Source organism: Pangasianodon hypophthalmus, chromosome 1 (genome assembly GCF_027358585.1).
Source record: "Pangasianodon hypophthalmus isolate fPanHyp1 chromosome 1, fPanHyp1.pri, whole genome shotgun sequence".
Taxonomy (NCBI): Eukaryota; Metazoa; Chordata; class Actinopteri; order Siluriformes; family Pangasiidae; genus Pangasianodon; species Pangasianodon hypophthalmus.
In genome coordinates this window covers 29500796-29517386 of record NC_069710.1, presented here as the reverse complement: position 1 = coordinate 29517386, position 16591 = coordinate 29500796, and the positions used below count along the sequence as shown (strand labels likewise).

The window sequence follows — 16591 nt, the reverse complement described above, 5'->3', positions numbered from 1 at the left end:
CTTATAACTGACTTAGTTTTGAGAGAGTTTAAAAAAAAAACAATCGAAACTATCTTATTATTATGACTTAATATCTCTGAATTATAAGAAATCTTGATGTGATTTTGTATTTCATAAATATGCCTTAGTATCTCATAATTATGACTTCGTTTCTCGAGATTATGACGTAGTATCTCATGACTTAGCATCTGATGATTATGACGTAGTATCTCATGACTTAGCATCTGATGATTATGACGTAGTATCTCAATTATGACTTAATATCATAATTATAGCTTAGTATCTCAAAATTAAAATTTTTCATCTCATAATTAAGACTTCGTATATCATAACTATAACTTAGTATCTTGAAGTTATGATTTAGTATCTCGAGATTATAACTTTGTATCTCAGAATTATGACTTAGTACCTCAATTATACTCAGCATCCCATAATAATGAGTTTTTTTAAAGTGGAGGAAATGGGCTTCCATGGTATTTCTTGCCTAATAACATATTCAGTGTCAGTGTGAAGTAAAGATGGCTGTGTTGTGTCTAGATGGTTTTGTGGCGTTACTCAGTGTAGATTAGCACTTACCAAGTGAGGCATTCTTTGTTTAAAAAAAAAAAAAAAAAAAGCTTGGAGGCAGCGTCCTGTCTGAAAGACTTTATATCCTGGAAAGGAAGGAAGAATTGTGGTCTCTAGGGAGCCACAATGGCTGTGTTTAGTGCATTTGCTGTTGACTTAGTGTGTTTCTGTTGACTGAAATGTGTGTGGTGTGGTACAAATGTGCACTGAAGAGACACTTCTTGCTGTCATACTGGAACGTTTTATCTCGGGTGTCGATGTGAAACGGAAATTGTAACTCATTTTAATTTTTCATCTTTGGATGTTTTCATCCATCAGGATTTCTGTTTGAATTGTGAAAAGAGATACTGGTTAAAGTTATTTTTGTTCCCATTTTTCCCCACTTGTACAGCGTGTAGCTTTAACTTCACTTTCTACTCGTTTTAGGAATGGTTAGTATATTTTGCAGTCACACTAACGGCCACCAGATGGCAGTACAGCACTTAAAACCACAGAAAATCTTAATTCTACATACTCTGGATTGTCGTTCACTCCAGTGGCATTCACATGATCTCCCTGAAGACTATAGACTGCTAGCAAAACCTATCATTGTTGAAATTTAGCGGTGGTACTGAGCCTGATAGCAGAAAACCATTCAGTTATTGTAGTGATATCTCTGTAGTTCGTCTCACTGGTTAATTTCAGGCCTTTAGGATGAGTAGAAATCTCTGTTTGAGCTTCTTCTGTAAAAATCCTGGCCTGTCAGTTCCCCTGCTGGAAGGAGGAGTCAGAGTGTAATGGTGGAAGAGTGGAACGGCCGCTAAAGTCTTTGATCGCCCCCGGATTATACACTCCTCGCTACGTCGAAGCCCGACATGCATAATTCCGTCAGATCCCACTGTAATGCTCGCCAATAGACAATCAGCGTAATGAGATTAGCTGTCGGACCGCAGGGCGTTTCCCGCTGTCACACTCCTCAAAGCTTAGACAATTACCGCTTTCTCTCGCAGTGCCAGGCCGAGTAGTTCACACCGAGGTTCATCATATGGACTGAGCATCCTGGAGAGGTCGTGGTGGTAGCTAAGATAACGTGTAGGATTAATACCTGACTGATATTTCCATGTGGCATGAGCAGAGAGTAAGATCCTGACATCATGTACATGGGAGTCTGTCTGTCTATATGTCTGTCTATCCATCCTTCTCCCAGTTTACTTGTAATAATCCATCCTTCCTTCTCCCAGTTTAGTTGTGTCCATCCATTCTTCACCCAGCTTAGTCATTTCCAGCCATCCTTCTCCCAGTTCAGTCCCGGCCACCCATTCTTTTCCCGATTTGGTCATTTCCATCTATCTGTTCTTCTCCCAGTTTAGTCATATCTATCCATCCTTCTCCCAGTTGAGTCCTGTCTGTCTGTCTGTCCATCCATCCATCCATCCATCCTTCTCCCAGTTTAGTCATATCCATCCTTCCTTCTCCCAGTTTAGTCCTATCCATCCACCCACCCATCCATCCATCCATCCTTCTCCCAGTTTAGTCCTATCCTTCCATCTACCCATATATCTATCCATCCATCCTTCTCCCAGCTTAGGTATATCCATCCATTTTCTCCTAGGGAATTGTGTCTTTTTTTTTTTTTCTTTTTTTTTTAAACCTAGTTTTAAGTAGTCAAACAGCGCTCTTATTAAAGCATCTGTGTTTGTGTCTAGTCTCCACAGTGAAACACACTGGTAGCATCAAAGCTAATAATTTTAGCCCTTGAATTCGCACACTCACATTTGCTTAGCTGTGAAGATGTGTTTGCATTGAAAGGCTGAAAGGTTTATGTTTGTACACACACACACACACACACACACAGAGCATCATACAACCATTTAGCAAGACCAAATAAAACGCATTTCTCTGTGCTTCAGTGTAATGAAGTGCGACAGGCCTCGTGATTTCTTTGGATGATTGTTCGGCCCAAGCGACTCTTTAGATATGAATTTCCAAGCAGACCTCAGGATCACTTTGAGAAGAGTTGCCATGGTGATGTGTTAATTAGCAGCGGCTTGTGGTCAAGTATCAATTCAGAGCCACTGATGGAGTCGAGCAAAAAAACTCAACATTGGACTGTTTAATATCTCGTGTGTTACTTCCAGGTGTGAATGCTGATGTTCAGGGTCTGAATACTGCAGCCTTTAATATCTCGTGTGTTACTTCCAGGTGTGAATGCTGATGTTCAGGGTCTGAATACTACAGCTTTTAATATCTCCTGTTACTTCCAGGTGTGAATGCTGATGTTCAGGGTCTGAATACTGCAGCCTTTAATATCTCGTGTGTTACTTCCAGGTGTGAATGCTGATGTTCAGGGTCTGAATACTACAGCTTTTAATATCTCGTGTGTTACTTCCAGGTGTGAGTGCTGATGTTCAGGGCCTGAATACTACAGCTTTTAATATCTCATGTGTTTCTTCCAGATGTGAGTGCTGATGTTCAGTGTATGAATACTACAGCTTTTAATATCTTATTACACATCCATAACAGTTTACAGCATTGGAAGCGGTTCAATAGCCCTAGTGCATATTGTGTGTGCACGTGTATGTGAGGGGTGTGTGTGTGTGTGTGTGTGTGTGTGTGTGTGTGTGTGTGTGTGTGTGTGTGTGTGTGTGAGGTGGGTGTGTGTCAGAGAGACACTGTGATGTAGTGGAGGAGCATTGTCAGCAGGAGTTCATGCTTGACTGCTTGGGGACCACAAGATGAATGAGTCGCACCATGAACCCCACATCGAGACCACACACTTCTCCTCTCTTCTCCCTTTCTCCTCTTTTCTCTTCTCTCTTCTCTTCTCTCTTCCCTTCCCTTCTCTTCTTTTCTTCTCTTTTCTTCTCTTTTCTCTTTTTTTTTCCCTTTTCATCTTTTTACACATTCTCTCTTCTCCTCTTCCTGTTCCATTCATCCTCTCATCTTCTCCTCCTCTTGCTCTCTCCTACTCTCCACTTTCTTCCTCTTTCCTTCTCTCCTTATCATCTTGTCCTCTCCTGCTCCTCCTCTCTTGTGCTTTTCGCCTCTCTTCCGCTTCCTCCTCTCTTCTGTTCCATTTGCGTTTACAGCATTTAGCAGAAGCGCTTATCCAGAGCGACTTACAGAAGCTCAGTGTAATCTCTGAAAAAGTCTCTATCTAAAATGTCTCTATCGTTTCTCTAGTAAACTCATAAAGAGACAGAGGTGCCATGTTGGGAGTTAAGTGTAGACACGCGTCTTCCATTTTGTTTCTGAGCGTTTGGCTGAAGTTACATCCACCCTGCTGCTGAACATCACACTCTATACACTTTCCCGGTGTGTGTTACTGTAGAAAAGTTTAGGATTTTTCTTTCTTTTTTTTTTTTTCCTGTGTCAGCCGACATATGCCAGTCTCACTTGATTAGCTCTGCGCCTCTGGAGGCTTGATGAGATCAGCATTGCGGCATATGGGCCTTCTGTGGCAGCACTCGCAAATCTTCCAGCTCTCTGCTTTGTGTAAAGAGCTGGAAGATTCATCGTGTGTGTCTGTGTGGTCACAATTCTCACACACTTACCAAGAGGAAAAACAGCTAGAGAACTGATTCAGGATAAGAGGTTGCTCCGTGTGTGTGTGTGTGTGTGTGTGTGTGTGTGGTCACAGATCTCACACACTTACCAAGAGGAAAAACAGCTAGAGAACTGATTCAGGATAAGAGGTTGCTCCGTGTGTGTGTGTGTGTGTGTGTGTGTGTGTGTGTGTGTGTGTGTGTGTGTGTGGTCACAGATCTCACACACTTACCAAGAGGAAAAACAGCTAGAGAACTGATTCAGGATAAGAGGTTGCTCCGTGTGTGTGTGTGTGTGTGTGTGTGTGTGTGTGTGTGTGTGTGTGTGTGTGTGTGTGTGTGTGGTCACAGATCTCACACACTTACCAAGAGGAAAAACAGCTAGAGAACTGATTCAGGATAAGAGGTTGCTCCGTGTGTGTGTGTGTGTGTGTGTGTGTGTGTGTGTGGTCACAGATCTCACACACTTACCAAGAGGAAAAACAGCTAGAGAACTGATTCAGGATAAGAGGTTGCTCCGTGTGTGTGTGTGTGTGTGTGTGTGTGTGTGTGTGGTCACAGATCTCACACACTTACCAAGAGGAAAAACAGCTAGAGAAGTGATTCAGGATAAAAGGTTGCTGTGTGTTTGTGTGTGTGTGTGTGTGTGTGTGTGTGTGTGTGGTCACAGATCTCACACACTTACCAAGAGGAAAAACAGCTAGAGAAGTGATTCAGGATAAGAGGTTGCTCCGTGTGTGTGTGTGTGTGTGTGTGTGTGTCTGTGTGGTCACAGATATCACACACTTACCAAGAGGAAAAACAGCTAGAGAACTGATTCAGGATAAGAGGTTGCTCCCTGTGTGTGTGTGTGTGTGTGTGTGTGTGTGTCTGTGTGGTCACAGATATCACACACTTACCAAGAGGAAAAACAGCTAGAGAAGTGATTCAGGAAAAGAGGTCTCTCTCTCACTCTGTGTGTGTGTGTGTGTGTGTGTGTGTGTGTGTGTGTGTGTGCGCGTTTCTTGCTCAGATGTAATTATGGGTAATGAAGTCTGACACTGTGTGGTGGCTTTCAAAAGGACAGCAGGCTCAGCGCCGGGCACGTATCACCTCCTAATTGTGTGATATTAGCGCACGACTCGCTAACGAGTGGCACAAATGAGAAGTGGCAGAAGCCTCGCTGTACTCCGTTTGTCTGCTCCCTGAGAGCCTGGAGACCTCTCACCCCAGCACACACACACACTCTCACACACACACAGAGCAGTATGGGTTTTGTGCTGTTAATAGAAAAGGCAAAGCGTCGTCCCTCTGAAGGAAGTTTTTAGTTTTTATTTAGGAACTTTTTTATCCCACAAGCTGTTGCTTTGATGAAGTTTAGATTATTGAAGTGTGTATTTATTTCTGCATACTCCCTCACTGCACTGTATAATAGAGGACTGAAGCTCCTTTTAGGTTTTTTTTTTTTTTTTTTTTTTTTTGTATGTTTTTGTTTCTCATGTTCTGTGTTCAGACTCATGTCTATGAGTGTGTGTAAATCTGTCTGTCTGTCTAATTTTATCTGTCTATATCTTTCTATCTATTAGGGATGTCATAAAGCATCAGTATATCAATTATTGATCAGCACGTTATTTTGTCGATGTGTCTTTGAGAAAGTTACATTTAAATGGCTAATTTACATTTGCTAGATGTTTCACATTTTAATTAGACTTACATTTATTATTGGATGGTGTAATAGCGTTGGGAGACCACAGGGGGGACATATAACAGATCCTGCAGATAATAACTGATCTCCATCACTCTTCTGACACGTAATATGGCTCCATCTAGTCTGTCTAATCTGTCTAGTCTAATTTCACAGTTATTGATATTGGAAAAAGGCATCGACCCCAAGCCTACCTTCTGTCTGTCTGTCTATCTGTCTGTCTATCTATCTATCTTGTCTGTCTGTCTGTCTAAGGCATAAAAAAGTCACCCTCATCTCTGTATACCTGGTGAGATATAAAGTGTTTTTGTACACTTTTCTGGCTGCAAACTTCAGCACCGTTGCAGTTTGATTGGCTCGCTGCGCAAGACAGTAAACAAGACAATCTTGCATGTTTTATAGGAGAAGTTTTGTGGTTGGTTATCTGTCCTGTCAATCAAAGGGCCTCTTTTTGTAAAAGCAGGAGGTTCTTTACTTTTTGTTTGTAAGGATCGTAGTTTCCCATCCCCAGAGAGGGCTTTTACCATGGTTACGCCCCTTAGAGCTCTATGTTTATTGTTCATTTATTTTTAAGTGCATATGGGCCTACATAGTAATTCTGAGGTCAAATAATATTCTTCATCCATCCCAAATATGGCGAATAGTTTGAAAACCTCGGCAGTGGAAAATGTGAGGAAGAGCTGTAGAGTGTTACAGCAAACTTTTTGTGCTGTATCTCTTTATTATCTCTCTATTACTGCTGTGAATCAGTCTTTTCTCCACCCTCATGCTCACACACTTTCCCCTTCCCCCCGATGAGTCTCGACCTTGCTCGTCAGTGGCTCCCAGGGGACACGGAACATTTACCAAAATACCGTCAGAGCTCTAATAGGGTTTTAATCAAGCTTTTAATCTATTACCCCAACCTCCTCCCCCCGCCCCTCTCCTCCACCCGCACGCTCCCGTGGCTCGGCACCATGTCAGAAAGTGTTTCCACGCTTCGCTTTCGATGTGAGCCGCTCCGGAGCGAGCCAGGAGCAGCCATTAGCACCAGCAGAGCCCCGGCCTGGATCCCTTAATGCGGCAGAATTTAGCCCTAATTAAACCTTGATATCATGTCAATTCAAATTAGCCAGGCTAGCGGCTACTGGGCTGACTAGCCTGGACTGTGCTAATTTAAATCAGGAAGCAGAACAGAGGATGAAGTTGAAACCCCCCCAGAACACACACACACACACACACTCTACTTTTGTAATTCTGCCAACTCAACCAGGAGGGAGGAGGGAAGATGAGAGGAGGCAGAATGTTAGCGGAGAGTGACACAGTAGATTAGAAATATTCGGTCCATTAAATTAGTGTGCCTGACCTCTGTGTGTGTGTGTGTGTGTGTGTGTGTGTGTGTGTGTGTGTGTGTTTGGAAGAAGCACTGGTTTTATACTGAATTTACAATCCCCTATTCAGTCATTCTGAACTTTTGCCTTGTACGTGTCCTCTAAATGAGTTTCCATATTGTTGTCACTGCTTATAGCACAGCTAACCAAACATAGGGCAAGGTCAGAGGTCACATGGTGTCCAGGGCTTCCAAATGTTCTCTGAGTGAGCAAAGCATTATTTACTTTTTTTTTTCTTTTTCTTCAATTAATGCAAGATCAGTGTGAGATGATCACAGCACAGTGTGTGGTGCCAATACTTTTGCACCTTCATCACTTAATGTTAGTGCTTATTAGTCATGTACATTCTGCCTAACTTTAATATTACTATATTTGTATATTATTATTATTATTATTATTATTATTACTACTACTATTACTACTACTATTAAGTTTACATTAATGCACTTGTCCTAATACGTTACTGTTACTATAGTAACTGCTCATACTCAGGGACTTGTACAGCACATGCTCCACATAATCTAAGACTAAACTAATCAGAAAATGTAGAAAGTTTTGCTGTTTAACGAAGAAAAATGTGTAATTGTTGATATGGTGAGGAAGTGTTTGTTTAACATTTATGGAAGGAGTCTCCAGTGTTGGAGCTTTGTAACAGTCAGGACAGAGTAGTTTACAGTTTCTTTGTAACATGACAAGCTGCGTTTTTTCTGTTTTTTTTTTCTTTTTTTTAATTGTTTAATCTTTTTTTGTGTTATTAAGCAAAAGACAAAGTCTGACGAGTGTTTCGCAGACATTCCACAACATTAAATGTAACTGTAAACGGATAAATAAATTAATGCAAAAATGTAAATATTGGGAAATTGCTGTGCTATAAGAGGAGTGACACACTTCGGAACGTGTTGCTGTAGAAAAATAATCAACTTTGGTGGTTGATTATTTTACTTTAAGCGCACACCCTCTAGTGTTTTATTCCTGATGGTGTTTGTGTTGTTAGAAATATAAGGAGGAGGTTTTATATTTTTAACACAATGTCATGTCCGTATTTTTCTTCATCACTCTCATCACTCTGGTGTGTGTGTGTGTGTGTGTGTGTGTGTGTTGCAGCACGGTGACGTCGGCTGTGTTCACAGTGGGAGACAACGTGGTGTCCGGCAGCGACGATCGCACCGTCAAGGTGTGGGACCTGAAGAACATGAGGTCGCCGATAGCAACCATCCGCACCGACTCGGCTGTTAACAGGTAACACTGATGCAGTGACCGAGCTGATGTTCCTTAGTTTAGTTCCATTAGAGGCTGCATTTTGCTGGTTATTTGGAGGTTGTGTAACTTTCTTCCTCCCTGGTGTGTAGGATAAGTGTCTCAGCGAATCAGAGGATCATCGCCCTGCCGCACGACAACAGACAAGTCCGGCTGTTCGATATGACTGGGGTTCGACTGGCCCGCCTCCCACGCAGCAACAGACAGGTGTGTGTGTGTGTGTGTGTGTGTGTGTGTCTAGGAATATTGATCATTGTGTAGCCTTAAGGTGTGTTTGTTTACCATTATGACGGCTTTAAGAATAGTTTTTCCATCTTCAAGGTGTGTTTGTGTACCATAAATTCGTGTTTTTGTGGCTTTAAGATTTGTTTTTGTAAAGTTGAAGAATGTTTGTGAAGCATAGGTGTGTGTTTGCATAGACTAAAATTGTGTTTATGTGGCTTTAAGGTATGTTTGTGTAGCAGAAATCAGTGTTTGTCTAGCATAAATGCATGTTTTTGTGTGTGCCATAAATGCTTATTTGTGTAGAATAAATGTGTTTGTGTAGCATTAAAATGTGTTTGTATGGCTTTAAGGTGTGTTTGTGTTACATAGGTCTGTGTGTGTGTGTGTGTGTGTGTAGCATAAATGCATGTTTTGTGGCATTAACGTGTTTGTGTAGCATAAATGTGTGTTTGTGTAGCATTAAGGTGCATTTGTGTAACTTCAAGTTGTGTTTGTGGTGTTTTGAGGTGTAGTATAAATGTGTGTTTCCATGGCTTGTGTGTGTGTTTTTCCTAACAATGTGTCCGTGTGTGTGTGTGTGTGTGTGTGTCTGTGTGTGTGTGTGTGTGTGTGTAGGGTCATCGGCGCATGGTGTGCTGCTCAGCATGGAACGAAGAGAACCAGGCGTGTAACCTGTTCACATGCGGCTTCGATCGGCAGGCCATCGGCTGGAACATCAACATTCCCGCTCTGCTGCAGGACAAGTGAACACACACACACACACACACACACACACACACACACACACACACTCTCTCTCTCTCTCTCTGTCTCTCTCACTCTTCCCTCATACTTACACAAAGGCACAGTTAAGCACACAGACACACAGCTGGATTTGCAGTAAAACTCTCTGCATTGGTGTATTGATTTCTCAAACCCTGTGTGTGTGTATGTGTGTGTGTGTGTGTGTGTGTGTGTGTGAGATGAAGATGATGCATCAGCATGAACCACACACATACTGTCAATATGACAATCACACACACTTTAACACCGACTCACATCAGTCAGCTCTATCATCATATGATTACAGAGATTCCGTGTGAGCTATCTGTTTCTCTTTACACGTATTCAGGTGGGCGATACGGCAACACGCTACCCGGTTATCGTTACAGAACTGCGCCATTAGACAGACAGACAATATCCACACTAGCAAAAGTGGCTTTAGAAAATAAACAAAAACAATGTTTGAAATCTGATTTGCTGTTACGCCATTAGTACTTTTTTTTTTTTTACTGTTTACGATTTCCGTACGTAGTAAGGAATAAAACACTTGGGGGCGTGCTATTATAGGAAAATAATCAACAGGATGATGTGATACCCTACATCCCAACACAAACTTGATTATTTTCCTCTAACAGCACATCCTGAAGTGTTTTATATTCCTCTCATACCACAGATTACGCTGTTTAATTTAGTAATGTGCTTTTTATCCATTTATAGTTGCACTTGCGTTAACGTTATCATTTACATTATAGCAGATACAAACAATCATTCCCTTGCCTGCCTCTTTTTTTTTTTTTTTTTTTTTTATTAATTAAATTTAATAAGACATCCTGTGACCGAGAAACCGTAAAGTGCAAAAAACCCTGCTGTGCTGAAGACTTAGCCGTGGCTGGAAAATGTACTTTTGTAAAGCGCTGACACTGGAGACTCCTTCCATAACTGATAAATAAACGTCTCCTTACACAAAACATCACCGTTTTATGGATCCATTTGTTATTAGTCTTCGATTAGATACAGATCGTCCACCATATAAATCCCTGTAAATGAGCCGTTACTATAGAAACGATAACGTATTAGAACGAGCACATTAATATTAGTATAAACCTGTGATTTGAGTTATAGTCAGGACTGTAGTCGAGCCGTTATAGTTATAGAAAATTAATCAACAGCGTCTGATTTGAGAGTTTAACAGCACTGTGGTATAATTATATATAATTTGCTTTATTGTCTTATCAAATGGAAAATTTGCAAAAGTCGATTTTTTTTGCCGTATCGTCCACCTTTTATTTATGTGACTCTCACACGTGTTCAGCTCTCATCAGTTAGGAGAGGAAATTTACTCTGACACTCCTTTTTTTGCACAAGGTTTAAAGAAATTAAGAATGATTTTATTTCTTTTCTATTTTCCCTCCATTGTCTCTCACATGATTCAGGTCAAGAGTAGAGAATACATGCTACATGCTACATGCTTAAAATCTTCGTTTTTAGCTTCCTCCCCAGCTCCACTCTGTTACGTTCAGTTCATACGCCAGCATTACGTTCTTTATTATTTTGTTCAATTTTTATTCAAGCGTGCTCGATGTACAGAGATTTTATTGCGCACAATCAAATTGTTGTATAGAATATTGCGTTAATGATAAATAGTTACTCTGTGTGAAAAGGACAGGCGGCACTCGCTTGTGCCGTACACACAGGCAGGCACACACACACACACACACACACTCACACACACACACACACACACTTTCTGCTGAAGAACAGTATTGCTTTAATCAGTCTGCATGAAAAATCTTGCTGTCTGTCAGATCTAAAAAAAAAAGTGCTGTTGTGATCGCTGTGTAATTTGATTTTTCCGAAGTGAAAAGTATAAAATGTGAACGTGTCGATGGCGTTTTATGAATAGAGTTAAATGATGTAAGTGTCACGTTTAATTTGGGTCTCGTATAACAGACGGGTCTCGTATAACAGATTCTGTTGGACAGGTGACTTAACATCGCATTAGAGCCAACATGCTGATGTTTCATATAGCGCTGTAGGACAAGAACCGTCATCAGACTAGATTAGACATTATTAATATTGGACTAGACGTCCTGTGGTTAGTCCTCTCTCACACACAGTTGCATGGACGTGCTCTGGGCTTTGAGTGTTTTCATAAACCGACCACAAAACTATAGCGTAACTGAGACGTCTGAATAGAAACTATAATAATGTATAAAGGCTGTGATGTGGAAATCTGTATAGTGAACTTAGAGATAATGTGTTACATTTAAACATATCTGTACCACATGACTACACGATGTAAATAAACGTCATTGTCAGAACATGAACACTGTATGACTCCCTCATTTGTGTTTCTTTAAACAGTTAAATGTGAATTTATTTGATCACTACTCTGAATTAAAGAGGCCACGCCTCCTTCACTGGTACTGACACACACACAGAGGCCACGCCTCCTTCACTGGTACTGACACACACACAGAGGCCACGCCTCCTTCACTGGTACTGACACACACACACACACACACACACACACACAAAGGCCACGCCTCCTTCACTGGTACTGACGCGTGCACACACAGAGGCCACGCCTCCTTCACTGGTACTGACACACACACAGAGGCCACGCCTCCTTTACTGGTACTGACACACACACACACACAGAGGCCACGCCTCCTTCACTGGTACTGACACGCACACAGAGGCCACGCCTCCTTCACTGGTACTGACGCGTGCACACACAGAGGCCACGCCTCCTTCACTGGTACTGACACACACACAGAGGCCACGCCTCCTTCACTGGTACTGACACACACACAGAGGCCACGCCTCCTTCACTGGTACTGACACACACACAGAGGCCTCGCCTCCTTCACTGGTACTGACACACACACAGAGGCCACGCCTCCTTATAAAAATGTGAAATGGTTGATATGGTGAGGAGATGTTTCTTTAATATTCATGGAAGGAGTCTCCAGTGTCAGCACTTTGTAGCAGTTAGAGGTAAAGCTGTAACTTGTCATGTTACTGCGGTTTCTCAGTAACATGACGAGCTGTGTTTTTGTTTAAATAACATCAGGAGAAAGAAAAAATAGCACCTACTGAAGGAATGACTGTTTAGAGCTGCTAGAGTGATAACGCAACCAAACTTGTTTTGTGGACATTGCACAACATTAAATATAACTCTAAACGGACAAAAACTATTGTAATCATTGGTTAAGTGCTGTGGTATAAGAGGTAAAAAACACATCAGGACATGCTGTTATAGGTAACGAATCAACTTCAGGGTGGTAACAGTAACGCAGTAACATTAATTATTTTCTTTTAACAGCATGTCCCGAAGTGTATTATTGCTTACGTAATAAACACTAGTAATAAAAAGAGATGTGTGTGGTTTCAGGTTTTTGTTATAATGCTAAAAGAGGAAAAAGAGGAAGGTTTGTATCAACACTGGTGTTAAAGTATAAACCATTCACCATATGTACATGCAGTAGGTGTTGATATGAATATTCATATGAGCAACTCGACAGAGTTTTAATCATCTGAACATGCAAAAAGAGACAAACGTTAAAAGGTTTTTTTATGCTGTTTTTATTCACATAAACATTCACTTTTAAGGTACAACTGAAGTGCAATGTACAGATCTTAGCAGCATAATAATTGCAGATTTAAATATACATCTTATTTAGCCACCTCAATTGTGTTTTTTTGTTTTGTTTTTGTAAGTTTTTTACCTCATTGTTTTTACAAAGTTTACAAAATGTACAGAGAATATTACAATATTGCCATTCGGTCATGCCTACTACTGACTTCCGTGATTTTTTTCTTTGAGATACTTCACGAATCATTTATATCAGTGTAACCGCTGTAGGGGAATTAATAACAAAAATTAAAAATAAAAAAATCACAACCATTTGAGTTGAGACAGCCATTTTGGACTTTCTGGAGGAAGTGTGTGGTTAGTGAGGATAATAAAGGAGTGTGGACACAGCAGGGATGATGTGCATCACTCTTTACCGTGGCTGCTACATGGATTAGCACGGGGTTTTGTGAGACTGGGGAAGACCGTGATGGAGGACGACATTCTCCATCCTAATCTACTGCATCAGCCTATTACATATCAGTCTACAGTTAATCACAGATTCGGGAAAAACACTGAAGGAGGGGCAAAGAGAAGTGATTCATGCACCGCTCAGAGAGCGCATTTACAAATCCGGCACAGGATTGAGTGAACGTTTGTACCAGCACCACTAGGTGTCGCTCTTACAGCTAGTACACACTTTTAAATGCTGCTTCATACACTGTATCATCAGTGAAGGTTAAATCCTAACACAGAGACAATCTCGAATCTAAAATAAAAATCCTAAACGTGATGAAAAGACAAGAAATCATTAAATCAGGTTAATTATCAAACTGCTGCGTGGATTACTTGTGTGTCACTCCAGAGGACAAAATTAGAAGAAATGAAATAGATCTGTGTTCGTCTGTCACACAAAACAAAAATCCCATTTTAATGCTTTTGTTTTTCATAAATAAATAATCATCCCACCCACTGAGTTTGATTGACAGGTGATCTTATGAGCAAACAGCTAATATAAATGGAAGGTTTTATATATATATATATATATATATATATATATATATATATATATATATATATATATATATATATATATATATAAAATGTGATTTTTAAAAGGTCATATTTATGCATTCTTTTCTTTTAAAAAAGTCACTATCTTAGACCAATATCAGTATTTATTTATTAATTTTTCCCCATTTTTTTTTTTAAACTGTTTTTAACATTGGATGTTAGAATTGTATTGTGGACTGTTATTCTGCATAACAAATTTAAATTTATTTTTATGTATTTTTCTTCTGTTAATATGAGACAGAGAAGTAAGATTTGTATGATTATATATCATTTATGCCTAGTCATAAAACAGGCTGCCTGTATCTTAAACCAAAGATCATTATTTATTTATGATTTTTTCCCACATTTTTTGCTGCATTTTTAACATCTGACTTGAATTTTAATGTGGTCTGTTATTTTAAATGACAATTTTATTTTTATTATATAATTTTCTTTTTTCCTGTAAACATGAGACAGAAGTAAGATGAAAACATTTTTCAGTTAATATAAAATGAGTCGCCTACATCTTAGATTTTAAATTACAGATGTTTCATTTTAAATTAAAGACGAACATATTTCATTTTGTCTACTTTGGTCCTCTGTGTGTCGCCTGATAAACACACAGGCCTGATGACTAGCTAGTAACACCATTTAAAAAAATATATACGAGATTTTAAAATATATTACTGTGTAATAATAATTAAACGTGGCAAAAACATCATGTGGCAAAACCCCAGTTTGTAATCGTAATCGCTACAGCTATTATTCCGCCTGCTTCTCGTAACGTGTAGCTACAGAACTGTCCTACTTCATACTCCATGGATGGGACTTTGACGAACAACAATAACGCTGTACATTTCACACCAAAAAAACACAGTTTTTCTCCACAGCGCTCCCGTGTGTCCGATTCCCCCTTTTCTCTTTTTAACACGGGTCGCTGCTCCTGCCCTGCGCTTTTAGTAAATATACGGTAAAGCAACACAAAGGGAAAGAAACAAACAAAAAAAACCCAGAAAAAACAAGGACATGTCACGTGCGGAGAGGTATTAAAGCGGCGTGGTGTACCAGCTCGAGCGCTCCGCACAGACCCGCCGTGCTTTAATGGCACCATTTATGTTAGCTTGTCACTATTTCCTCCACTCGTCTCTTTATATTCCCTGTGCTGCACACAAAAGGGCTTGAATTAACCTGTCGCTGCAATGTCAAACCACCCTCCTGCTCTTTTTTTTTCTTTTAGAGGTGAGAGCAAGAGAGCTTGTGTGCTTGATGAAGGAAAAAAAAAAATGTAAGGCTTGTATAAGTGTGTGAGAGAGAAAAGAGGAGGAGGGGCGCGCATCATTCTGACAGCGCCTTTAATTGGACGGTGTGCGAACAACTCTACAGGGGCCGAGCATCCGGAAACAGGCCAGCGATGACAACATGGCTGCTGCCTTTCACTTTGTCGAAGGTTAACACACACAAACACACACACACACACACACACACACACACTTTTAGTGGAGTGTGACAGCCGCAGGTGAGTAGAGAAAGGGGACGCTGGAAGGTGAAAATGAAGAGTCGTTCCCAAAACCCAGTTTTTCCTTCTGCACCTTCTCCTCCTCAGGATTGGGGAAAGCAAGTCTTCAGGTTTACAGTCAGTCTCACTCTTTCTCACTCGCGCATACTAACGTTTTTTGTCCATCATCGATTCCTCACGCCGTCAGCATGAAGTGCTCTTGCTCAGCCGGTTTCCGGACCCACGTCCCCAACCCGGCTTCCCTCAGAGCTCGCACCCACTGCTCCTTCGCGCTCTGGTAGGACGCCGCCGCCTGCTTGGCCTCGCCGTACGTCAGCGGGCCGGCGCTTGAACCCGGAGCACTCGCTACCAGCTGCAGAAGAAAGAAAAAGTAGAGTGAGAGAGCAAAACAAAAACGAATGAGCCGGCACAAAGCGGGAACTTCAACAGCTGTGTAATCTCCCCATTTAAATTTCACAAGCAATTGAACATTCTGTGAGCTTTTTGGTGCATTTTCTTTTGTCACACACTTTCTCTCTCTCACACACACATACACACAGATAGGAGATAGGAGAGGTGCAGCAGATGAAGAAGAGGCACGGAGAAAAGTAAAGTTTCTTGGGAGATTAGCATGCGTGCTCGTGCGTCTCTCACTGTGCTCGCCGAGCGTTTGCCATGGGAGGCTGCTCAAGTGCTTTTCATGATGATTACCAGCTCTACAGTCATTAGACTTTAACTGCCACCATTTGGTAGAGCAGCCGGAGCTCTTCTGTACACTTCCATGATGAGGCCGTGTGTTTTACTTTCTTTTTTTCTTTTCCCCAAAGTGAAACTCATTACAAACATCCCGACTTGTTTTCAGTAAAAACTCAGACTTCTTACTGTTTCCGCTTAAGTTATGGTTAGAGATCATAAAAATGCCAAATCTCTAAACTTATGAGAGCTTTAATGCTAATCTCTTTGTGTTTTCTCAAAACACAAAATGTCAGAGCTGGCATTGTGACATCTAAGGGCTTAACATCAGCCAAAACTCAGTGCAGAAATCATCACTGCAGAGGTTTTGTTTCATTCTTTAAA

At 40.8% G+C, this 16591-nt stretch overlaps 2 protein-coding genes across 7 annotated transcripts in view; one reads left to right on the top strand and one right to left on the bottom strand.

The window, feature by feature from the left end:
• wdr37 (WD repeat domain 37) overlaps positions 1–11716 on the top strand; it is a 36368-nt gene extending 24652 nt beyond the window's left edge. For all 5 annotated transcript variants that reach the window (XM_034303139.2, XM_034303135.2, XM_034303134.2 and 2 more), the window contains 3 exons: positions 8250–8384; positions 8495–8609; positions 9243–11716. In XM_034303139.2, the coding sequence (XP_034159030.1) occupies positions 8250–8384; positions 8495–8609; positions 9243–9374 (382 nt within the window). In that variant the 3' untranslated portion in view covers positions 9375–11716. The remainder of the gene's footprint in view (positions 1–8249; positions 8385–8494; positions 8610–9242) is intronic.
• Positions 11717–14066: 2350 nt separating this feature from the next.
• The window catches only part of adarb2 (adenosine deaminase RNA specific B2 (inactive)), a 194867-nt gene continuing 192342 nt past the window's right edge, over positions 14067–16591 (bottom strand). Inside the window, exon 10 of one of the 2 annotated variants that reach the window (XM_034308448.2) lies at positions 14067–15887. In XM_034308448.2, the coding sequence (XP_034164339.1) occupies positions 15711–15887 (177 nt within the window). In that variant the 3' untranslated portion in view covers positions 14067–15710. The remainder of the gene's footprint in view (positions 15888–16591) is intronic. The other variant, XM_026944890.3, reaches the window with a different exon arrangement.